Consider the following 16,268-nt stretch of genomic DNA (forward strand, 5'->3'; position numbering starts at 1 on the left):
TTAATCTATCCAGCTGCTATTTTTTTGTCATCTGAAACTAACTGCAAGTCAGCCTTCTTGGCTTGGCACAAATGATGTGGGTTCTGGGCAGAGCTCCAGGAGTGTGAAGAGCAACACATGGAGTATATTGCATCTCTGATAGTACTTCTGAGAAGTTGTCTCTGGGATATTTCTGTATTTCCTGCTGCCACATCAGATCTATTTTTTTTTCCAGTCAATTATTAAAACTTTTGAAAAAATATTTTTTTTCTTATGTGCAAGATTGCTATTCTTTTTAAAGAAATTTTGTCATAGGGAATGACATAACGGGAAAATGGTATTAAGTCTTTTGTATCATGACCATTAAAAAAGGTTGTTTGGTATGTTGGTTCATTCTGAAACTGCTGTCAGTGACAGGGAGATCTGCATACAGTTTGTGGCTTGGCTTGCTTTTCTGCCCTGGCAGTATTGCTTGCTTGGGTTTGTGCGGGATCTTTAGCATCTGTCTTGTCTGATGCCTTCTGGTATGCAGATAGATCTTTTGTGGGAATGGCTCCTGTGTTATGCAGGAGATTGTACTAGATGTTCACAATGATCCCTATGACCTTATATCCTGTGAATCACCTCCACAAATGCAAGTGAGCCTAATAATAGTTCTAATTTGGATGGAGAAGAAAGAGCAGATGGCTAACATGAACTTGTAGAAAGTAATTCTATTTTGTTCATAACCATTCAGAAATACAAAGACCTAATTTGTGTTCTTAATAAAATGAGCTGTAGTAAATGTAGTTTGTATTCATTACTCTCTTATTTATGCCTTCTGGTTTACTGCACCTCTTTCGATGCCATTCTGTTTGCTTAGAAACATCTAAATTGCCAGATTTTGGTCAGGAATTATTCCCCTTTCCCTCTTCTTTCCACGTGCCAGCCGTGCTGGCTAGGATCATAGAATCATGAATGGCTTGAGTTGGAAGGAACCCCAAGGATCAAGTTCCAGTGCCCCTATCACAGGCAGGGTTGCCAACAAGTAGATCAAGTACTTGATCAGATTACCCAGGGCCCCATCCAATCTGGCCTGAAACACCTCCAGGGATGGGATTTCTACAAGGTCTCTGGGCAACCTGTTCCAGCACCTTACTGCTCTCTCTGTAAAAAAACTTCCTCCTGAAATCTCATCTAAATCTCTCTTCCTTTAGTTTAAATCTATTTCCCTTGTCCTATCACAATCTACTCTTGTAAAAAGGGGATTTCCTGCATGGTCATAAACTCCCTTTAAATATTGGAAGGCTGCAATGAGGTCTGCCTGCAGTCTTCTCTCTAACAAGCTGAACGGCCATTTCCTTCAGCCTGTCTTCACAGGAGAGATGCTCCAGCCCTTGGATCATTTTTGTGGCTGCCCTCTGGACCCACTCCAAAAGCTCCACATCTTTCCTGTGTTGGGAGCCCCAGACTTGGATGCAGTTCTCCATCTGGGGATTCAGAAGGGCAGAGTAGAGGGGGATAATCATTTCCCTTGCCCTGCTGGCCACTCCTCTTTGAATGGAACCTGGGATACTGCTGGCTTTCCTGGCTGCGAGCACACACTGATGGGTCACATTCATCAACTGGGACCCCTAAGTCCTTCTCAGCATGGCTACTGTCAAGGAGTTATTTTCCCAGTTTGTTTATATACCTGGAATTACCTTGACCCTAGTGCAAAACCTTGCACTTGGCTTTGTTGAACCTCATTAGGTTCACAAGGGCTCACCTTTTGAGTTTTTAGAGGTCCCTCTGGATGGCATCCCTTCCTTCTGCTGTATCAACCACACTGCTCAGCTGGATGTCATCAGCAAACTTGCTGAGGATGTACTCAGTCCTATCATCTGTTTCATTAGGAGTGCTGGACCCAAGATGGACTCCTGGAGGACACTGCTTGTTACCAGCCTCCACCTGGACAAATCTCTCTGACTTAGAGATGAGGATGTGGTTAGGGACTATGTCAAAGGCCTTGCCTTGATGTCCAGGTAGATGACATCAGTTGCCTTCCCTGTCACCAGTTTGAGTCATGGTGATAAGAGAAACTTCATCTTTCTGGCTCAATGAGTGAAGTTTGTCCTAAGATACCTACAGGCCCATATTATCCAAGGCTGTCATTATAAAGGCATTTGAGACACCTTTATTTTAGTCTTTTCTTCCCCCTGCAGTGCTCTTTGCTGGTAGCTGAAACCCTTTGCTCTGATATATGATTTACTCTAACAAATTGCTGTAAGAAAATTTAACAAACTTGCTCTAAAATGTTAAGCTTTTAGTGGAAACTTTTCCAGCTTCTAACTCAGATATGTGATCACTGGCTGTTTGTGAAATGTGTGTCAAAATGCATTTGTATCACATCCAAAGATATTGCACTGGGTGATCTTCTACTGGGAGGTGGTGCTGGTTAGCTTGACTAAAAGTTCTGTTGGACCAGAATGGGGAATATGTCATTGGAAAGCTCTACCTGAATAATCAGGAGTTTTCTTCTGAGCACACTGCTTGCTGTCACCCCAGTGTCTCTATTTTCTCAGTTGTAGCTGGCTTACCACTGTCAGCATGCACAATTTGTCAAAACTGGGTCAGCTTGGGGCTGACCCGTGAGGCCTGGTTGGGAAGGGAGTGGGCCTAAAGTCTGTTCCTTCTCCTCTCCAGCCCTTTCCACCTACACCTTGGCCTCCTATCACTCTCTTTCGTCCCACTGAGAATAGAAAGCTGTCATGCGCCCTTCAGAGCAGCCCTGTGTATGTACTGGGGATGCTTTGCCTGGAACCCTTGGTTCTGCAGTATCATGGCATGGAAGCAGTCAGGTGGCTGGCTGGTGAGCATGGGAGTTTGAGCAGGCCTGTGGTGTGGTGTTGCAGCATTATTTCTGTCTGAGAGCTTTGTGCTCTCTTTAAATACCATTCCAATGTGCTGAGGCCAGCAGCATGGAGCGTTGGATTGTTTTTGCTGGGAGGTATGGGAACAGCTATTTTAATATTGCTTCAGCTGTGAGGATTCCTTCTTCTTAGTTATCAGTTGCTGGGGGATTTTTTTTATTGTGAAGTAAATCCAATTTAGCTTATACTCACAGCACACTTGAGTGAAAACCACAGGGGTTCCTCATTACTACTCTGTAGTGCTTTGTTTCAGCTGGTGTTTGGGAAACACCAGGGAGTGAGGTGTAAGGTTTTTTGATCTGTGTTTCTTTTGGTAGTGCTTATTTCATAGTTTGGACTCTACAGAGAATTTATGAATTGGGCAATTGCGTTTTGTTGCAGGTGCCATTACTCTTTTTTTAGAGGAACCATTGTTACAGCTGAGTTCTTGCCCAACTGCTGAAATTTGCTGTGAGGGAAGGAATGAAGAAAACCATTGTGCTGGCCACTGGTCGTGGGGACTGAAGATGCAGTGGGAAGGCAGAAACTTACAGAGTGAATAGCTTATTACTGCATACATTTGTTTTCTAATGGTGGTGCAAGAGAAGGGGATCTGCACAACAACCCTAAGTTTTGCTTTTTTGTTTTTTTTAAAGCATTGACAACACAGGAAAGAGCTGCTAATTAAGCTTGTTCTGTTATAATGAAGTCAGGGCCCTGTATACACTGCTGAGTGTTGAAAGTTCTTCTTTAAGCCATGTGGTTGTGAACTCCAGTGCTTTTGTAGTTTGATTTGCTTTGCGTCTCTTGCTAGCGGGGATAAAAACTACTCTGGTTTCCAGCTTCAAATCGTCAATGCTTATTTTTATGTCTTTAGATGTGAATTAGTCTGAGGTGCTTTGACAAAAGGATGGTTACTTTCAAGATTTTCAGTCAAAAAAATCCTGCACGCAAGAATAGAAACACCGATTTCTTCTGCTCATGCGGGGCCTGTCAGATGTGCTAGTCCTGGGTGGGGCCGTCCTTGTGATAGATACTCTTGCTTGCCCAGAGGTATAGGCAAAGGGTTGTTTCTAACTTTGTTACATTCCTAGTGCCTTAACTGGAAGCCGCAGGCTAATTCCTTCTTTTATTTCTAAATTCCTTCTCTACACTTAAGTGAGAACTTAAATAAAGAAGTGAGGAAGGTAAACTTAAGTCTTAAAATGTGAGCTGACCGTTGGCAATTTGTTTTGCATTGGTTGGCAAGTGAAACACAGGATTTATCTAGTTCAGTCTGTTCATTTCCACAGGGCACTTTCCTCACAGCGCTGCTCTGCCAGCTACTTTGGGTGCGATAACTTTTGTCTTTCAAAAACTGAATAGCACAGTTTCGTCATGTAAGCACATAATGCATTTTGGGGAAATAATGGAGCTGACTCTCAGTATGAAGCAGAGGTTAAATAAAGGGCAAAGCACAATCCAGTGAGGTTTTTGTTTTTTACCTCTCTATTTTTAGTTCATTTGGATTCCTTTTTGCTCCTGAACATATTTGTAAGGTAACAGCTTGAACCTGAATTGCACATTGTACTGTCTCAGTAGAATTAAGGGACAGTGCTCAGAGTGGAGGAGGTACATAAGACTGTAAACGTGATTACTGTGGGAGATCAACCGCCAGGACAGAGTTAGGGCGTTAGTTCACATGAGCTATTTGTTTTGGGAGTACCCCTATTGCATAGACGTGCATCATGTTGTGTAACAGAAGCCAACATCCAGAATTGGAAGCTTTTTCCTTCTGTTGTCATCACAAGAGTTTAATATTGTGTGTGTGTTGGTTTCTTTTTACTTCCTCTTAAAGGAACAAACTGTTCTGACATCAGCTGTTAAAAGCCCATTAAGTGACTGGAGGGCATGTAGAGCCACATTTTTTCAGAGGAAACAATTGGTGTGATGGTGAAGTAAAAGTTGGCCCACACTCTGTCCTTTGCTGCTCCGCAGTTCTATTCAGTGTGAGGCTCCTGTGAAAGGAAACACAAGTGTTTTAGCAAGTTGGTAAATTTGTTTCTCACTCAGCTAAAACTTGCTGACATTTTTAATGTCTTGTGTGAAAAATGGTGTGTAGTACCATGTGCTTCACTGAATGGTAATACTATTTTTTGGCTAATTTGTTATCTGAATCCTTATGTCAGCCTCCAGAGATTAACTTTACAGACTCATAGGAATCTAAAGAAAATTAATTTGAGGGATAAAATACCTTCTTGCTGTTGTTAGCAAAGCAGCACTATATTGGTTTCAGATTGTTTTCCAGTGATTTATAGCAGAAAGCTTGACATGACCCTAGCTAAAATGGCCAATTACAAAAATCCTAGTTTCAGAGGGTTTTTATAACGCAAATGTGGAAGTGTAGTTTAAGTGGGAAAGTATCACCTGTTGATTTTATTGCTGAGCAAGACTGCTTCGGCGAGATGAGGGTAGTGAGGACTCTCATTCTTTGCTCAACTAGAAAGGACACTGAGAGATAATGGGATCTATAAATTCATATTACTTCTGCCTCCACTGTAGATCAAGTTAATTTGTGTCAGTTCTGGGATTGTTGTTTGTTTCTCTCTCCCTTGGAAACTTTTTCTTGAAATGCAGGAAAAGTGGCTGGATTTTTAGTAAATGTCACATATACTATGGCAATGCACAGTCTAAGCATATAAATTGAAGTGAGCCTGAGCTTTGGAAGCCAGAGCTGGGGGACAGGTGCTGCAGGAGCTTGGCCTGGCCAGCTGAAGCTGATATAATGCTGGGGAATAGGAGACTTCCCATGTACTGTTCTGGGAGGGGGGAAGGGTTCAGAAGAAGGATGGAATTTACTGAATTATGTTTAAAAAGAGATCGACATTTATATCTCAATGCACTCGATACAGATAGTACTTGCAATTAATGTGAATGGGAAGCATTATTAGTTGGTGGACAGAACTTGGGACTGAATTTTGTATAAGGCTAATTTTTTGGTCTACCAGTATCAGTGAATAATACAGTTCGTTCCTGTCTCAAAGAAAACAAACAAACAAAAAAACCCACAACACAAACTTGGAGCAGGAAAAAGTCAAAATATTTAATGTATATGGAATTTAAATCTTGATTCTGATATTGTGTCAAGCACCCACCTCATAAGAGACTATGTCTAAAATTACAGCTGACTCCCAAATGACATTGTTAAAAACAGTCTAGAAAGCAGTCTTTTCTTTGCTGAGTTGCAGGCTGCAGCTCCTCCCTGTGCTTTGACCTGTAGATTCTCTCCTATCTTTTCTCTTCATCCCGCTGGGTCCCAGGCTGAGGTATGCTGATGCTGCACCAGTAGATGCCTGCCTGGCTGCCCAGCCCTTTCACACACGGGTTAGTGACAGTTCATTCACCTCGTTTGTGATTCAACTGTAAAACCAAGCCGGAGGTGGGTAAGCACGTGAGTGCTTCCAGGGTTGTCCCAGCAGCTTTGCTGCTCTGCTGAAGGAGGCTATTATCTGTATCAAAAGCTTCAGTAAGGACCTTAGCAGCTTGTGAAGTAATGCATCAGGGTAATAAAGTGTTGACAGACTGTTGTTTAAAAGACTGTGGTTTTGTAGGCTGCTGCTCTTCACCATCTTGGAAGCTTGTGATTTTGGTATGTGTGTCGTTGTCCATCTCAGTGCTGGGGAGCACTGTGAAGCTGAGCTTAATGTAAAGGAGGCACAATAATTTCTGTCAAAGCTGAAACTATACCAAATTTTTGTGTAGTCTTCTACAGATAAAGATATTTCTGCTATTGAATTTGGGTGGTGTTTAGTTTTTAACAAGCTAAGATGAAGAACAGTACATTCTCACTCATGGCTTTCTTGTCTCTCTCCAGATGAACACAATGATGTACAGAAAAAGACGTTTACGAAATGGATAAATGCTCGGTTTTCCAAGGTAACATTGGTTTGAAAATACTTTATTCTTTTTTATTCATTGCTTTTTTTTATTTCAGTATTGGTTAAATATACTTCGCTCTTTTGTAGAATGTGCCTAGTAAAATTGTCAAAATATTTAATGAAAGCGTACATCTGCTAGGCAAAACAGTGTTTATTTCTTCATTTTTACCACACACATAAGCATTTCCCACAAAACAAACATACTGCATGCCTTGTTTAAGATCTCAGAATGATAGATTCTATTTGTCGTTGTTAAAATACACCGTTATCTGCATTGTGGTGTCTGGTTTTTAGTCATTTTTAAACAGTTTATTTTGCATGCAGTTTTCTGAGTGTATTAAAGTAGATTCTGAGCAGCAGTCACTGTGTTTACTCTGTGCTGCTGAGTCAGCTTTGCTCATCTGAAACCTCTGTCTGAGGCCACCTGTTGTTGCCACTTTAAGTATTGACTGAAATTTTGTATAATTGTTTGCTCATTTTGAATTCTCTCTGGCTCTCATGCTGTACATTTCTTGTTTTAATTCTCTGTATTGACTTGAGACTTACTGAGGTTCTTGTTTTATATTTTGGGATGAGAAGGGAAGTGGTGGTTGCTTTGGGATGCTATTTAAAGCCCACTTTTTATGCCATTCTGCTAATAGTGAAAAATAAAGCATTGCCCAAGAGTGCGGTGCCTGTGGGAGGTTTCTCTGGTTTACAGTTTGGACATACAAAGGAACATGGGTTATGATCAGAGAAGAACCATGTTTTTTTTTTTTTCTTTTTCTCTAGTATGGTGCTGAGTGGAATAGGGATAACTGCTAGTTATCCTGCTTTGAATAGGGCCTTATGTGAAATCCTGGAAGTTGATGCAAGTGTGGAAGGAATATTTTGGTGCTTTTTAAATATAGCAGTGTGACAGTACTGTGGCAATGATTAGCTGCCTCTGCAGCATTGCCCTTCTGATATTCTTGGTCAGCTTATAAAGAAGGTTTTACCTTCCTCCCGAGCTTCCTGTGCAATCAGACACCAGGCAATGCAAGGTTTGTGGCCTCGGTTGATTCATTTTGGCCTAGGTTTGTTTTGGCTGAAAGCTGATATGCTGCACTCTTTATCCAAGGCATACTTGTCTAGCTTCCTCTTTAGGGGAGCAGTGTATATACATAAATGACTGCTCTCTATTCTGCCTTTGCTGCTGAAACAGAGGAATGGTTCTGTGGGAGCAGTTTGGCAGGGCAGCCTTGTGTAAGGAGTGAAAACTTGGTAGGAAAGGAAAGCCTATTTTAAGAAGCTTTCCTTGGCGTAAAGATGGCATGATCTTGGAAATGATAGTGATACTGAGAATGTGTTATGTGGCTTGTTCGTACATGTTACAGACATGGCTTTCTATGGAAATAAATACAATTGTTTTCAGCTTTTATATATATATAAAATATGTTATATAAACATATTTAATATATAAACATATAAAATATATGTTATATTAAAAGGCTTTTCCTTTTATGTTATGTATTTGTATGGATCCTGCTTGCCCTGTGGCAGGGAATTCCAGGTGCTATGGTCAGATAGTAGTTAGAATAACTTGGTAACTTCATGGCCCATTAAAGTACCTCTAGCTATGTAAGCCATGTTAATAATTAAAGAGATTTATTTTTGAGGACATACTTCACACATCTAATTCAAACTTGAGCATGCCCACTTTGCCATGTCAAGATCTTGGCTTAGGAAGATATATGAACTAGAGTGTTCAAATTACAAGGAAATTGCTCATGTGAAGCAGAAATCTCCTCCTGTAAGAGTCTAGTTTCAACTATACTTTGAAAATGGGAAGGGATGAATTACATTGTTATTGAAGCTTTTTGCATTGTTTAAAACTTTTCTCTGAACTAGATTGAGTGAACTGCTTAGTAGGACTGGGATTTTGGAGGTTGGATGAATGTATTAGACTTATGTGGCAGAAAATAAAACAGTGACTAAAGAATGTATGAAAATGCAAAGTTCACTCAAAGAATTTTAATTGTCCTTCCGTGCTAACTATGTTATAGTGCCCCTTCATCTAGATACATGAATAAAAACTAAGTAACTCAGGCTTTAAGCCTATTTTTCTAACTTTGGGATTTTTGTATGCCATTGCATAATGTACTCAAAATTGCCAAACTTGATTAAATAAATCCAGTATAGATTTACGAAGGATCTAGAAAGGGAGCATATCTCTCCTTTCTCTCTTCAGAGAGTAGTTAAGTGAGTGCAACGTAGTAAGGCTCAAGTGTGCTATACTGATAGCTACTTTGGGCACCTATCCAGCAAAATGTAAGTTCTTGCTCTATTTTATAGTACAGTAACTTGGTTTTTGCACATTTAAATTTGAAATGCAACTTGTACTTGCTCATGAAGTGAAGGGATAAGTAATTTAAAGTGGTTAGAGACTTAAAGTCAGTGAATGAACTCAGCCAAACCTCGGTGCTTGCTGTAGAAATCTGCTCCTTAGAAGAGCAATATATACAACTCGCAAGCTTGTGATGGTCATGTAGCACAAATCTTTAGTATAATTGTAAACAAAATTAATCTAGCTGTTTTGTAAATTATAGCTAATATTGATACTAAAATTGATAGAGGTTGAATCAATACAGATTTGGTATTGAAAGAAATATCAGTGCAGAATCATAGAATGGCTTGGGTTGGAAGGGGACGCCAAGGATCATAAAATTCAAGCACCCTATTACAGGCAGAGTTGCCAACTGCTGGATCAAGTACTTGATCAGGGCCCCATCCAATCTGACCTTAACTACCTCCAGGGATAAGACATCCACAACTTCTCTGGGCAACTTATTCCAGCACCTCACCATTCTCTCAGTAACAAACTTCCCTGTGACATCTCATCGAAATCTCTCTTTAGTTTAAAACCATTCCCTTTGTCCATTCTACCCTTGTAAAAAGTTGATTTCCCTCATATTCATAAACTCCCTTTAAATATTGGAAGGCTGCAATGAGGTCTCCCCCTAGCCTTCTCCTTTAACAAGCTGAATAAGCCCATTTCCTTCAGCCTATCTTCACAGGAGAGATGCTCCAACCCTTGGATCATCTTTGTGGCCCTCCTCTGGACTGTTTCCAAAAGCTCCACATCTTTCCTATGTTGGGGGCTCCAGAATTGGACACAAGTCCATGATCTTATTCAACAATTTCAGTTTGATCTCCTGAAGTTCAGGGTCCTGACTCCAATCTTTGCCAGTCCCACATTCTTTGAAATCACAAACTCAAGCAGGGCATGGTTGCTGCAGCCCTGGCTGCCTCAATCTTAATATCTTTTAATGATTTCCTCCACATTGTTGAGCACTAGATCCAGCAGCACTTCACCTCTAGTCGATCTCTCCAATATTTGAACTAGAAAGTTATAGTCAATGGACTCCAGGAGTCTTCTGGTTGATCATTTGTAGCTTGGCCTGTTGATTTGCAAGCAGATATCCTGGTGGTTGAAATCCCCCAGCATGATGACAGCCTGAGAATATTTCAGCGTATTTTTATATTAAGCCATACATATGCTGTTTGTCCTTATTATTTTTCCATTGCTCTGTCCAGTCTTGATCAAGACTTAGATTTAGCTGTTTCACTGTCAAATAGCCTAGTTATATGTATAGTTAATAGTCTTTAAACATACTAGAGTTGTATTCCCTATCCCCTTTTTATTCCTATGTCATTTCTTGCATTAGTTTTGTTTATTTTTGTGGCTATGTATTTATGGCTGTACATTAAAATAAATAAATCTGTTCAGGTTCTAAAATCGAGAGATCAAAAATGGAGAAAGTGCTGAAATTCATGTTCTTACCCTGTATGCTCTACTAAAGTTTTCATAAGTGAGAAGGGTCATGTACTGCTTTTTTCTGCTGAGGTTTGGTATTATTCAAGATGGATTATGCCCAGTAAGTCAATTATCCAGTATATTTTTGTGCTTGCTGAATATATGGCCACATGAATGAACTTAGTAAACGTGATGTTGCTAAACCTTTTTATCACAGAATTATAGAATGGAAGAGACCTCAAAGAGCATCAAGTTCCAACCCTCCTGCTACAGGCAGGGCCACCAACCCCCACATTTAATATTAGACCAGGCTGCCCAGGGCCCCATCCAATCTGGCCATGAAGACCTCCAGGAGTGGGGCATCCACAACCCCTCTGGGCAGCTGTTCCAGCACCTCACCACTCTCATAGTAAAGAACTTCCCCCTGACATCCAACTCAAATCTTCCCTCCTTCAACTTAAAACCATTTTCCCTTGTCCTGCTATTATCTACTCTTTCAAAGAGTTTTTTTAGTATCATTGATTCTTCCTTGGTTTCCTTTATGTGATGACTGAAAGGTTTACTTGTTTGTAGATTTTGATGGGTATATTTTCAGAACACATTTATGCAATGCAAGAGTATTGTCTTGTGTTTACAGCCACTGCAAATATTTATAAATATCAAAGGTAAACTAATTTTCAGTGTCCCATCAAATGTTGGCTAGATATGTAGAGTTGGATATTTTTGTAATGTCTTCACATAATCTGGAGCTCTAACTGAGTCTTATTTTGTCTCAGATAATTTATTCTGCAAACTGAAGCAAACCATCTAAAATATATACATTTTAGATTTTGAAATGGAACTTGATCAGCATAGGGAAGAGATTTGGGAAAGATGTTGCCTGTGTCAGCAAAGACAGGGCTAAGTGGTCTTTAGAGGTCTCTCTCTTTTGCACATAGCTACTTGTTACTTATAGGTTATGCTTTGAATCATAGATCTCACTAGAAAGCCAGAATTTCCAAGGAAAACTTACATGAAAAGTGATTTTTCTCCCATGAAATGTAACTGCATTTTCTAACCAGCTCTGCGAATTGATGCAGTGATGGCTGCAGCTTGCCTGACACGTGGGTACAGCCCAAACCGCGAAGGCCAGATGATCCACAGCTCCTTAGTCAGTGCCCCTAGGTTATAAAACAGGAGGAATCTGTCTTTAATATCTTGGCCGTGAAATCACTGCTTGTTCCTACCCCACTTCTTTCAGTAATGTTCACAGAAGTAGATTAAAAAAATTTTAGCATCACAGGAGAACTTTTGGTTAAAAGTAGAGCTTGAAACTAGTTCCACAGTATAGATTTTTGCTCTATCATCCATAGTGCCAGTCTTTTCCTTTTTGCAGTATTCACCTGTGCTTAATAAATGCTCCTTTTACCACATGGTGAAACAAGGCAAGACCTCTGGATCTTTTTCTGCACAGCAGTAATTTGCTCTTCGAGCAGATCCGGTCTGTGTACTAGATTAATCCAGGAGAAGGTAGAGAAATCACTTGATAATGCACATGCATACAGTATTTGCTGCAAGTAAGTAGTGGGAGTGAACAGAGACTTTGTATTCAACTCTGATTTTTACTTTCCTGGGCTTTAAAAATAATTGTAATTGGGGTGTATTTGAACGTCAGCAGGCTTTGGGGTGTGTAGATAAATCTTGCAGACCTGTGACATTTCAGCTGACAAACAGCATAGTGGTAGGATACTAACACTTTCGGTGTGAAAAACTCTAGAAGGTTACTAGATTTTATAGGCACACCGAGACAGCAAGAAGTATTATTTCCCACTTTGCACCCTGCGAGCACAGACTTTTCTGCCCTGTTTCTTTACAGCTCCTATTTACTTAACTCTGTTCTTTTCTCCTCACTTACTATTACAACCTCCTGCGTTTGAAAGCTTGACTGCCCAGCAAATTCTGGCAAATCTGGATTTTTTTAAATCGTACTGCCTATTCTATTCCCACTTCTTTGTCACTTAGTTACTTATCCAGTGAGACCCAGTTTTTCTTGTCAAAGTTGCAGATATGGTCTATCTCTCCTTTGTTTCTCCATCTGCCACTCGAGATCTTCTCGTCCCTTACAGGATTTGATTTGTTTTGACTTGTTTTGCGTCTTTTTGCTCCGTTTTGCCCTTTTTATTCCTTGGCAAAGGGTCTTTGCTGGCTTTCATGTTCCTATTTTCCAAGGTATTCCTTTTCCAAGCTTTCGGATTGCTTGTTTTACTCTCGTGCTGTTTCTGAACTTGGCAGGTAGGAGCCACAGTCAGCACAAGCAACATGATGCCCTATATCTTAATTTAGATCTGCGGAATCAGATCTGTCACAGCTTGTCGGAACTTTGCTCTGTCACTCTAGAAGAAGTTCACTCATTCAGCATGGGCAAATTGAGACTTTTTCCTAAGGAATCATTATCTTCCATTATATTTGGGAAATTCTCTCACAGATGGCAAAAACACTATTTTTAAGAAAGTAGTGTTCTGCTGAAAGAACATTAAACCCCTGGTGATGTTTATACTGTGTGCGCTAACACTTGGTGCAGGGCTTCTGTGCATTTGTTATCCTGGGCTCTGTTATGTCCTCCTTTCCTAGAGAAGTACCAAATAAAACAACAAGAAGGTGGCAGAGGACAAACTGGCGGGCTTTTATTTGGAGTGCTTAGTGATGAGATAACTTTTATGTATCTTTAAAATTAACACATTCCCTCCTCCACTGGGAATTCTTGTGATAACTGCAAAGTCTTATCTAACTTTCTGAATGATGTACTATATAAATCTTTTCCAACATTTTTGCTCTTTACTTTTTTTTCTCCTGTTCTCCAAGGGTTGTTTTTTCATGTAGTAAATGTCTGACTCCATACTTGTGAAGACATATTGTTACTCTGCTGTGGCTCTTAGCACATGTGATAAATCTTTTTAAAGACAAAAGCATGCCTCTACAAGATAATTAATTTCACATGACCTAGGATACCTGAAGTCAAAGACCTTTTGGAATTGATTTTTTTTTTTTTGACAAGAGAATTCTGAAGTTAAATATATTCTAGAGGGTAGATCAAAAAGATTGATTAGACAATTTTGTCTGTCCAGGGAAATAAGACCCAAGAGAGTCTGTTCTTCTCTTTCTGGTTGAGCCTTTGTGGTACAAGCAAGGAAGTAAAATAATCTACGATCTGCTTGTTCCTGATGTTTACCAATGCTCAGTTTAACTCTAAGACTCGCTCAAAAAGGTAGTCAAGTCTTATTTAAAAAAAGGAAAAAAAACAAAAGAAAGCAAAAAGGCATCAGCCTATGAAACTACATGAGTGGAAAAGAACTGTTGTTTGTATGAACTGACATAAAGCCTTGAAAAAATTATTTGGTGCGCTTTTGTTTCTTATGTGGTTTGTTATTTGATCTCTTCTCAGAGGGAGGCACTAAGAAATGCAGGAAATTATTTTTCTCTTCTAGTAGGCTGTGAGATGTGATAAGGATGGTGAGGCAATAATAAGTTAATGATCTCTCCTGAATTTAGATACTGCATGAGAATTGCTGGTTTTCTGCTTTTCTCTTAACTCTACTCTAATGAGTGTACAGTCAGCATCATCCATGCAAGACTTCAAAGCTTGTGATAATGATATGGACTGTAACTGCTGATTTTAGTTACTGCTCTGGACTTTGAATTAGATTTTGAGTGTAATTCACAATCTCAGTTGGTAACTATCCCAGTTGTAGTGTTTGTTTGTTCATCCTCAGGCATGACAGCTGAATCTGGTATAGGTACTGAAGCAAAGTCATTCCTTTATCTGGTCAGCGGGACCTTTTTTTTTATTTTTAAAGGAACCAAGTTACTGTGCTGAAGTTTATATACAAATTCATTTTAGTTCTGTTATGTTATATATCAGTGTGAGGTAATGTAAACGCATTAATAGTAACTCTAGGACATGGGGAAAATATTCGGAGTTACTGATGACTTGTTTGTTTTACTGGCTTCCTATGTCTGATATTTGCTTTTATGTTTTTCCTCTTTTTAATGTGTACTCAATCAGATATCTCAGGTGTTCTGTAAAATGAGCTATCTTTAGCTTTTTGACTCCTTAAGCTCCTGTCTATCACCTGGTAGAATTAAACTTTCTGCTGTATCTCAGTGATAGGTCTTAATTTTTCTTGTTAGTCTGGAGTTATTTAGTTGCATTTAATTACTTTAGTGATATTTAATTCTGTCTGTAAGGTATTTTGCTCCTGTGACTGTAAATTCTTATTTTATATTCAGTATTAGTTTTGTATATTGATTTCACTAGGGCATATTCAGCAAAGATGTACAAAAAGGAGTAGAGCATACTCAAAGTACATCTGCCAAGTTGCAGTACATCTAACAGTTATGTCTGTTCTTCTGTAACTCCTCCATGTCAATGGAAGGAAAATGGAAAAAAGGATGACTTTTTAATAATAATAATAATAATAAGTTATGTAACCAGTGATTAGGGTCTTAAATTAGAAATTGGCAGGATTTAACAGTTTTATTTGTTGACATGGTTGTTTACTTTTTTCATTGACCTTTTTGCTTTCTGAATTTTCCCACATTGAATTCCCATGTATTGGTCTCATGATGAAGCAGCACTGGACATTCTGAATCTATATTAATCATAATAAATTGTAGTTCTTACTCACTATGTTGTTTGTAACTGAGTTTAAAATAAGTGGTTACCATGAATTTCCTGGGAATGTGTTTGAATGTGACAAATGGTTCATGTTGTTCATTAAGCACCATTCAATATTTCTCCTTCCTCAACACAAAAAGGGGAAAGAATATTTGCAACTCTACTACTGTTTACTAAATACTTATCTGTTAGTTACAAAACAAACAAAATCACCAGTGCAAACCAAAACAAAAAAAACAACTTTAACATTAGGTAGGGTCATATAATTGAAGCTGTGCGTGGTTTTTGTCCAACAAACTGAATGCTGATGGATGAATTTGTACCATCAGTAGCTATGGACGATTCTTTAGGAAAAATGAAAATCTGATCCAGATTTCATTTATAGCTTGCTTTGTTTTTGGGGAACACCTTCTGGCAAAGGGAAGGAATGATTTCTGCACAGTCATGTTGGCAGGCCTGAATGACCTTTCTTTGGAAATCCCTCACACAGCATGTAATCCCAGATGTATGCCAGGATGTGAGCCCCGTCTTAAAGATGAATCTAGGTGGAGAGGCTGGAAGATGGCCAGCAGGCATGTGAAGGCTGCTGCTGTCGGGATGAGGTCACTGTTTAGTTGCTCCTGCCTACTTGGGGGTGATTCTCTTGCTACAACGTGCAAAGCTTATGCCTGTGCTGACTGGTCCTTAAGGCCTATGCCTTTCTCCAGTTCAGAGATGGCTAAGAAGAGGCAGCTACTGCCCTAGACACAGAATTGTAGAATCATTTAGTTTGGAAAAGACCCTTAAGATCATCAAGTCTGACTATCAAGCTCAACACTACCAAGCACACCACTAAACCATGTCAATAAGCTCCGTGTCCACATGTTTCTTTAGTATCTCCAAGGATAGGCTTCCCTGGGTGGCTCATTTCAATCCCTAACCGCTGTCTGTGAAGAAATTCTTCCTGATACCTAGTTTAAACTTCCTCTGGCACAACTTGAGGCTATTTCTTATGTCATATCACTTGTCACCTGAGAAAAGAGGCTGACATCCTCCTCACTGCAACCTCCTTTCAGGTAGCTACACTCCTCCAG

The 16,268-nt window shown here is 39.6% G+C and overlaps 1 protein-coding gene across 1 annotated transcript in view; it reads left to right on the forward strand.

Moving 5' to 3' along the window:
* Positions 1–16,268, forward strand: part of LOC104909724 (utrophin-like) — a 53,832-nt gene that overhangs the window by 16,477 nt on the left and 21,087 nt on the right. The window contains exon 2 of the mRNA XM_019612889.2: positions 6,703–6,764. Coding sequence (XP_019468434.1) covers positions 6,703–6,764 — 62 coding nt within the window. The remainder of the gene's footprint in view (positions 1–6,702; positions 6,765–16,268) is intronic.

The sequence above is a fragment of the Meleagris gallopavo genome, chromosome 2, assembly GCF_000146605.3.
Source record: "Meleagris gallopavo isolate NT-WF06-2002-E0010 breed Aviagen turkey brand Nicholas breeding stock chromosome 2, Turkey_5.1, whole genome shotgun sequence".
Taxonomy (NCBI): domain Eukaryota; kingdom Metazoa; phylum Chordata; class Aves; order Galliformes; family Phasianidae; genus Meleagris; species Meleagris gallopavo.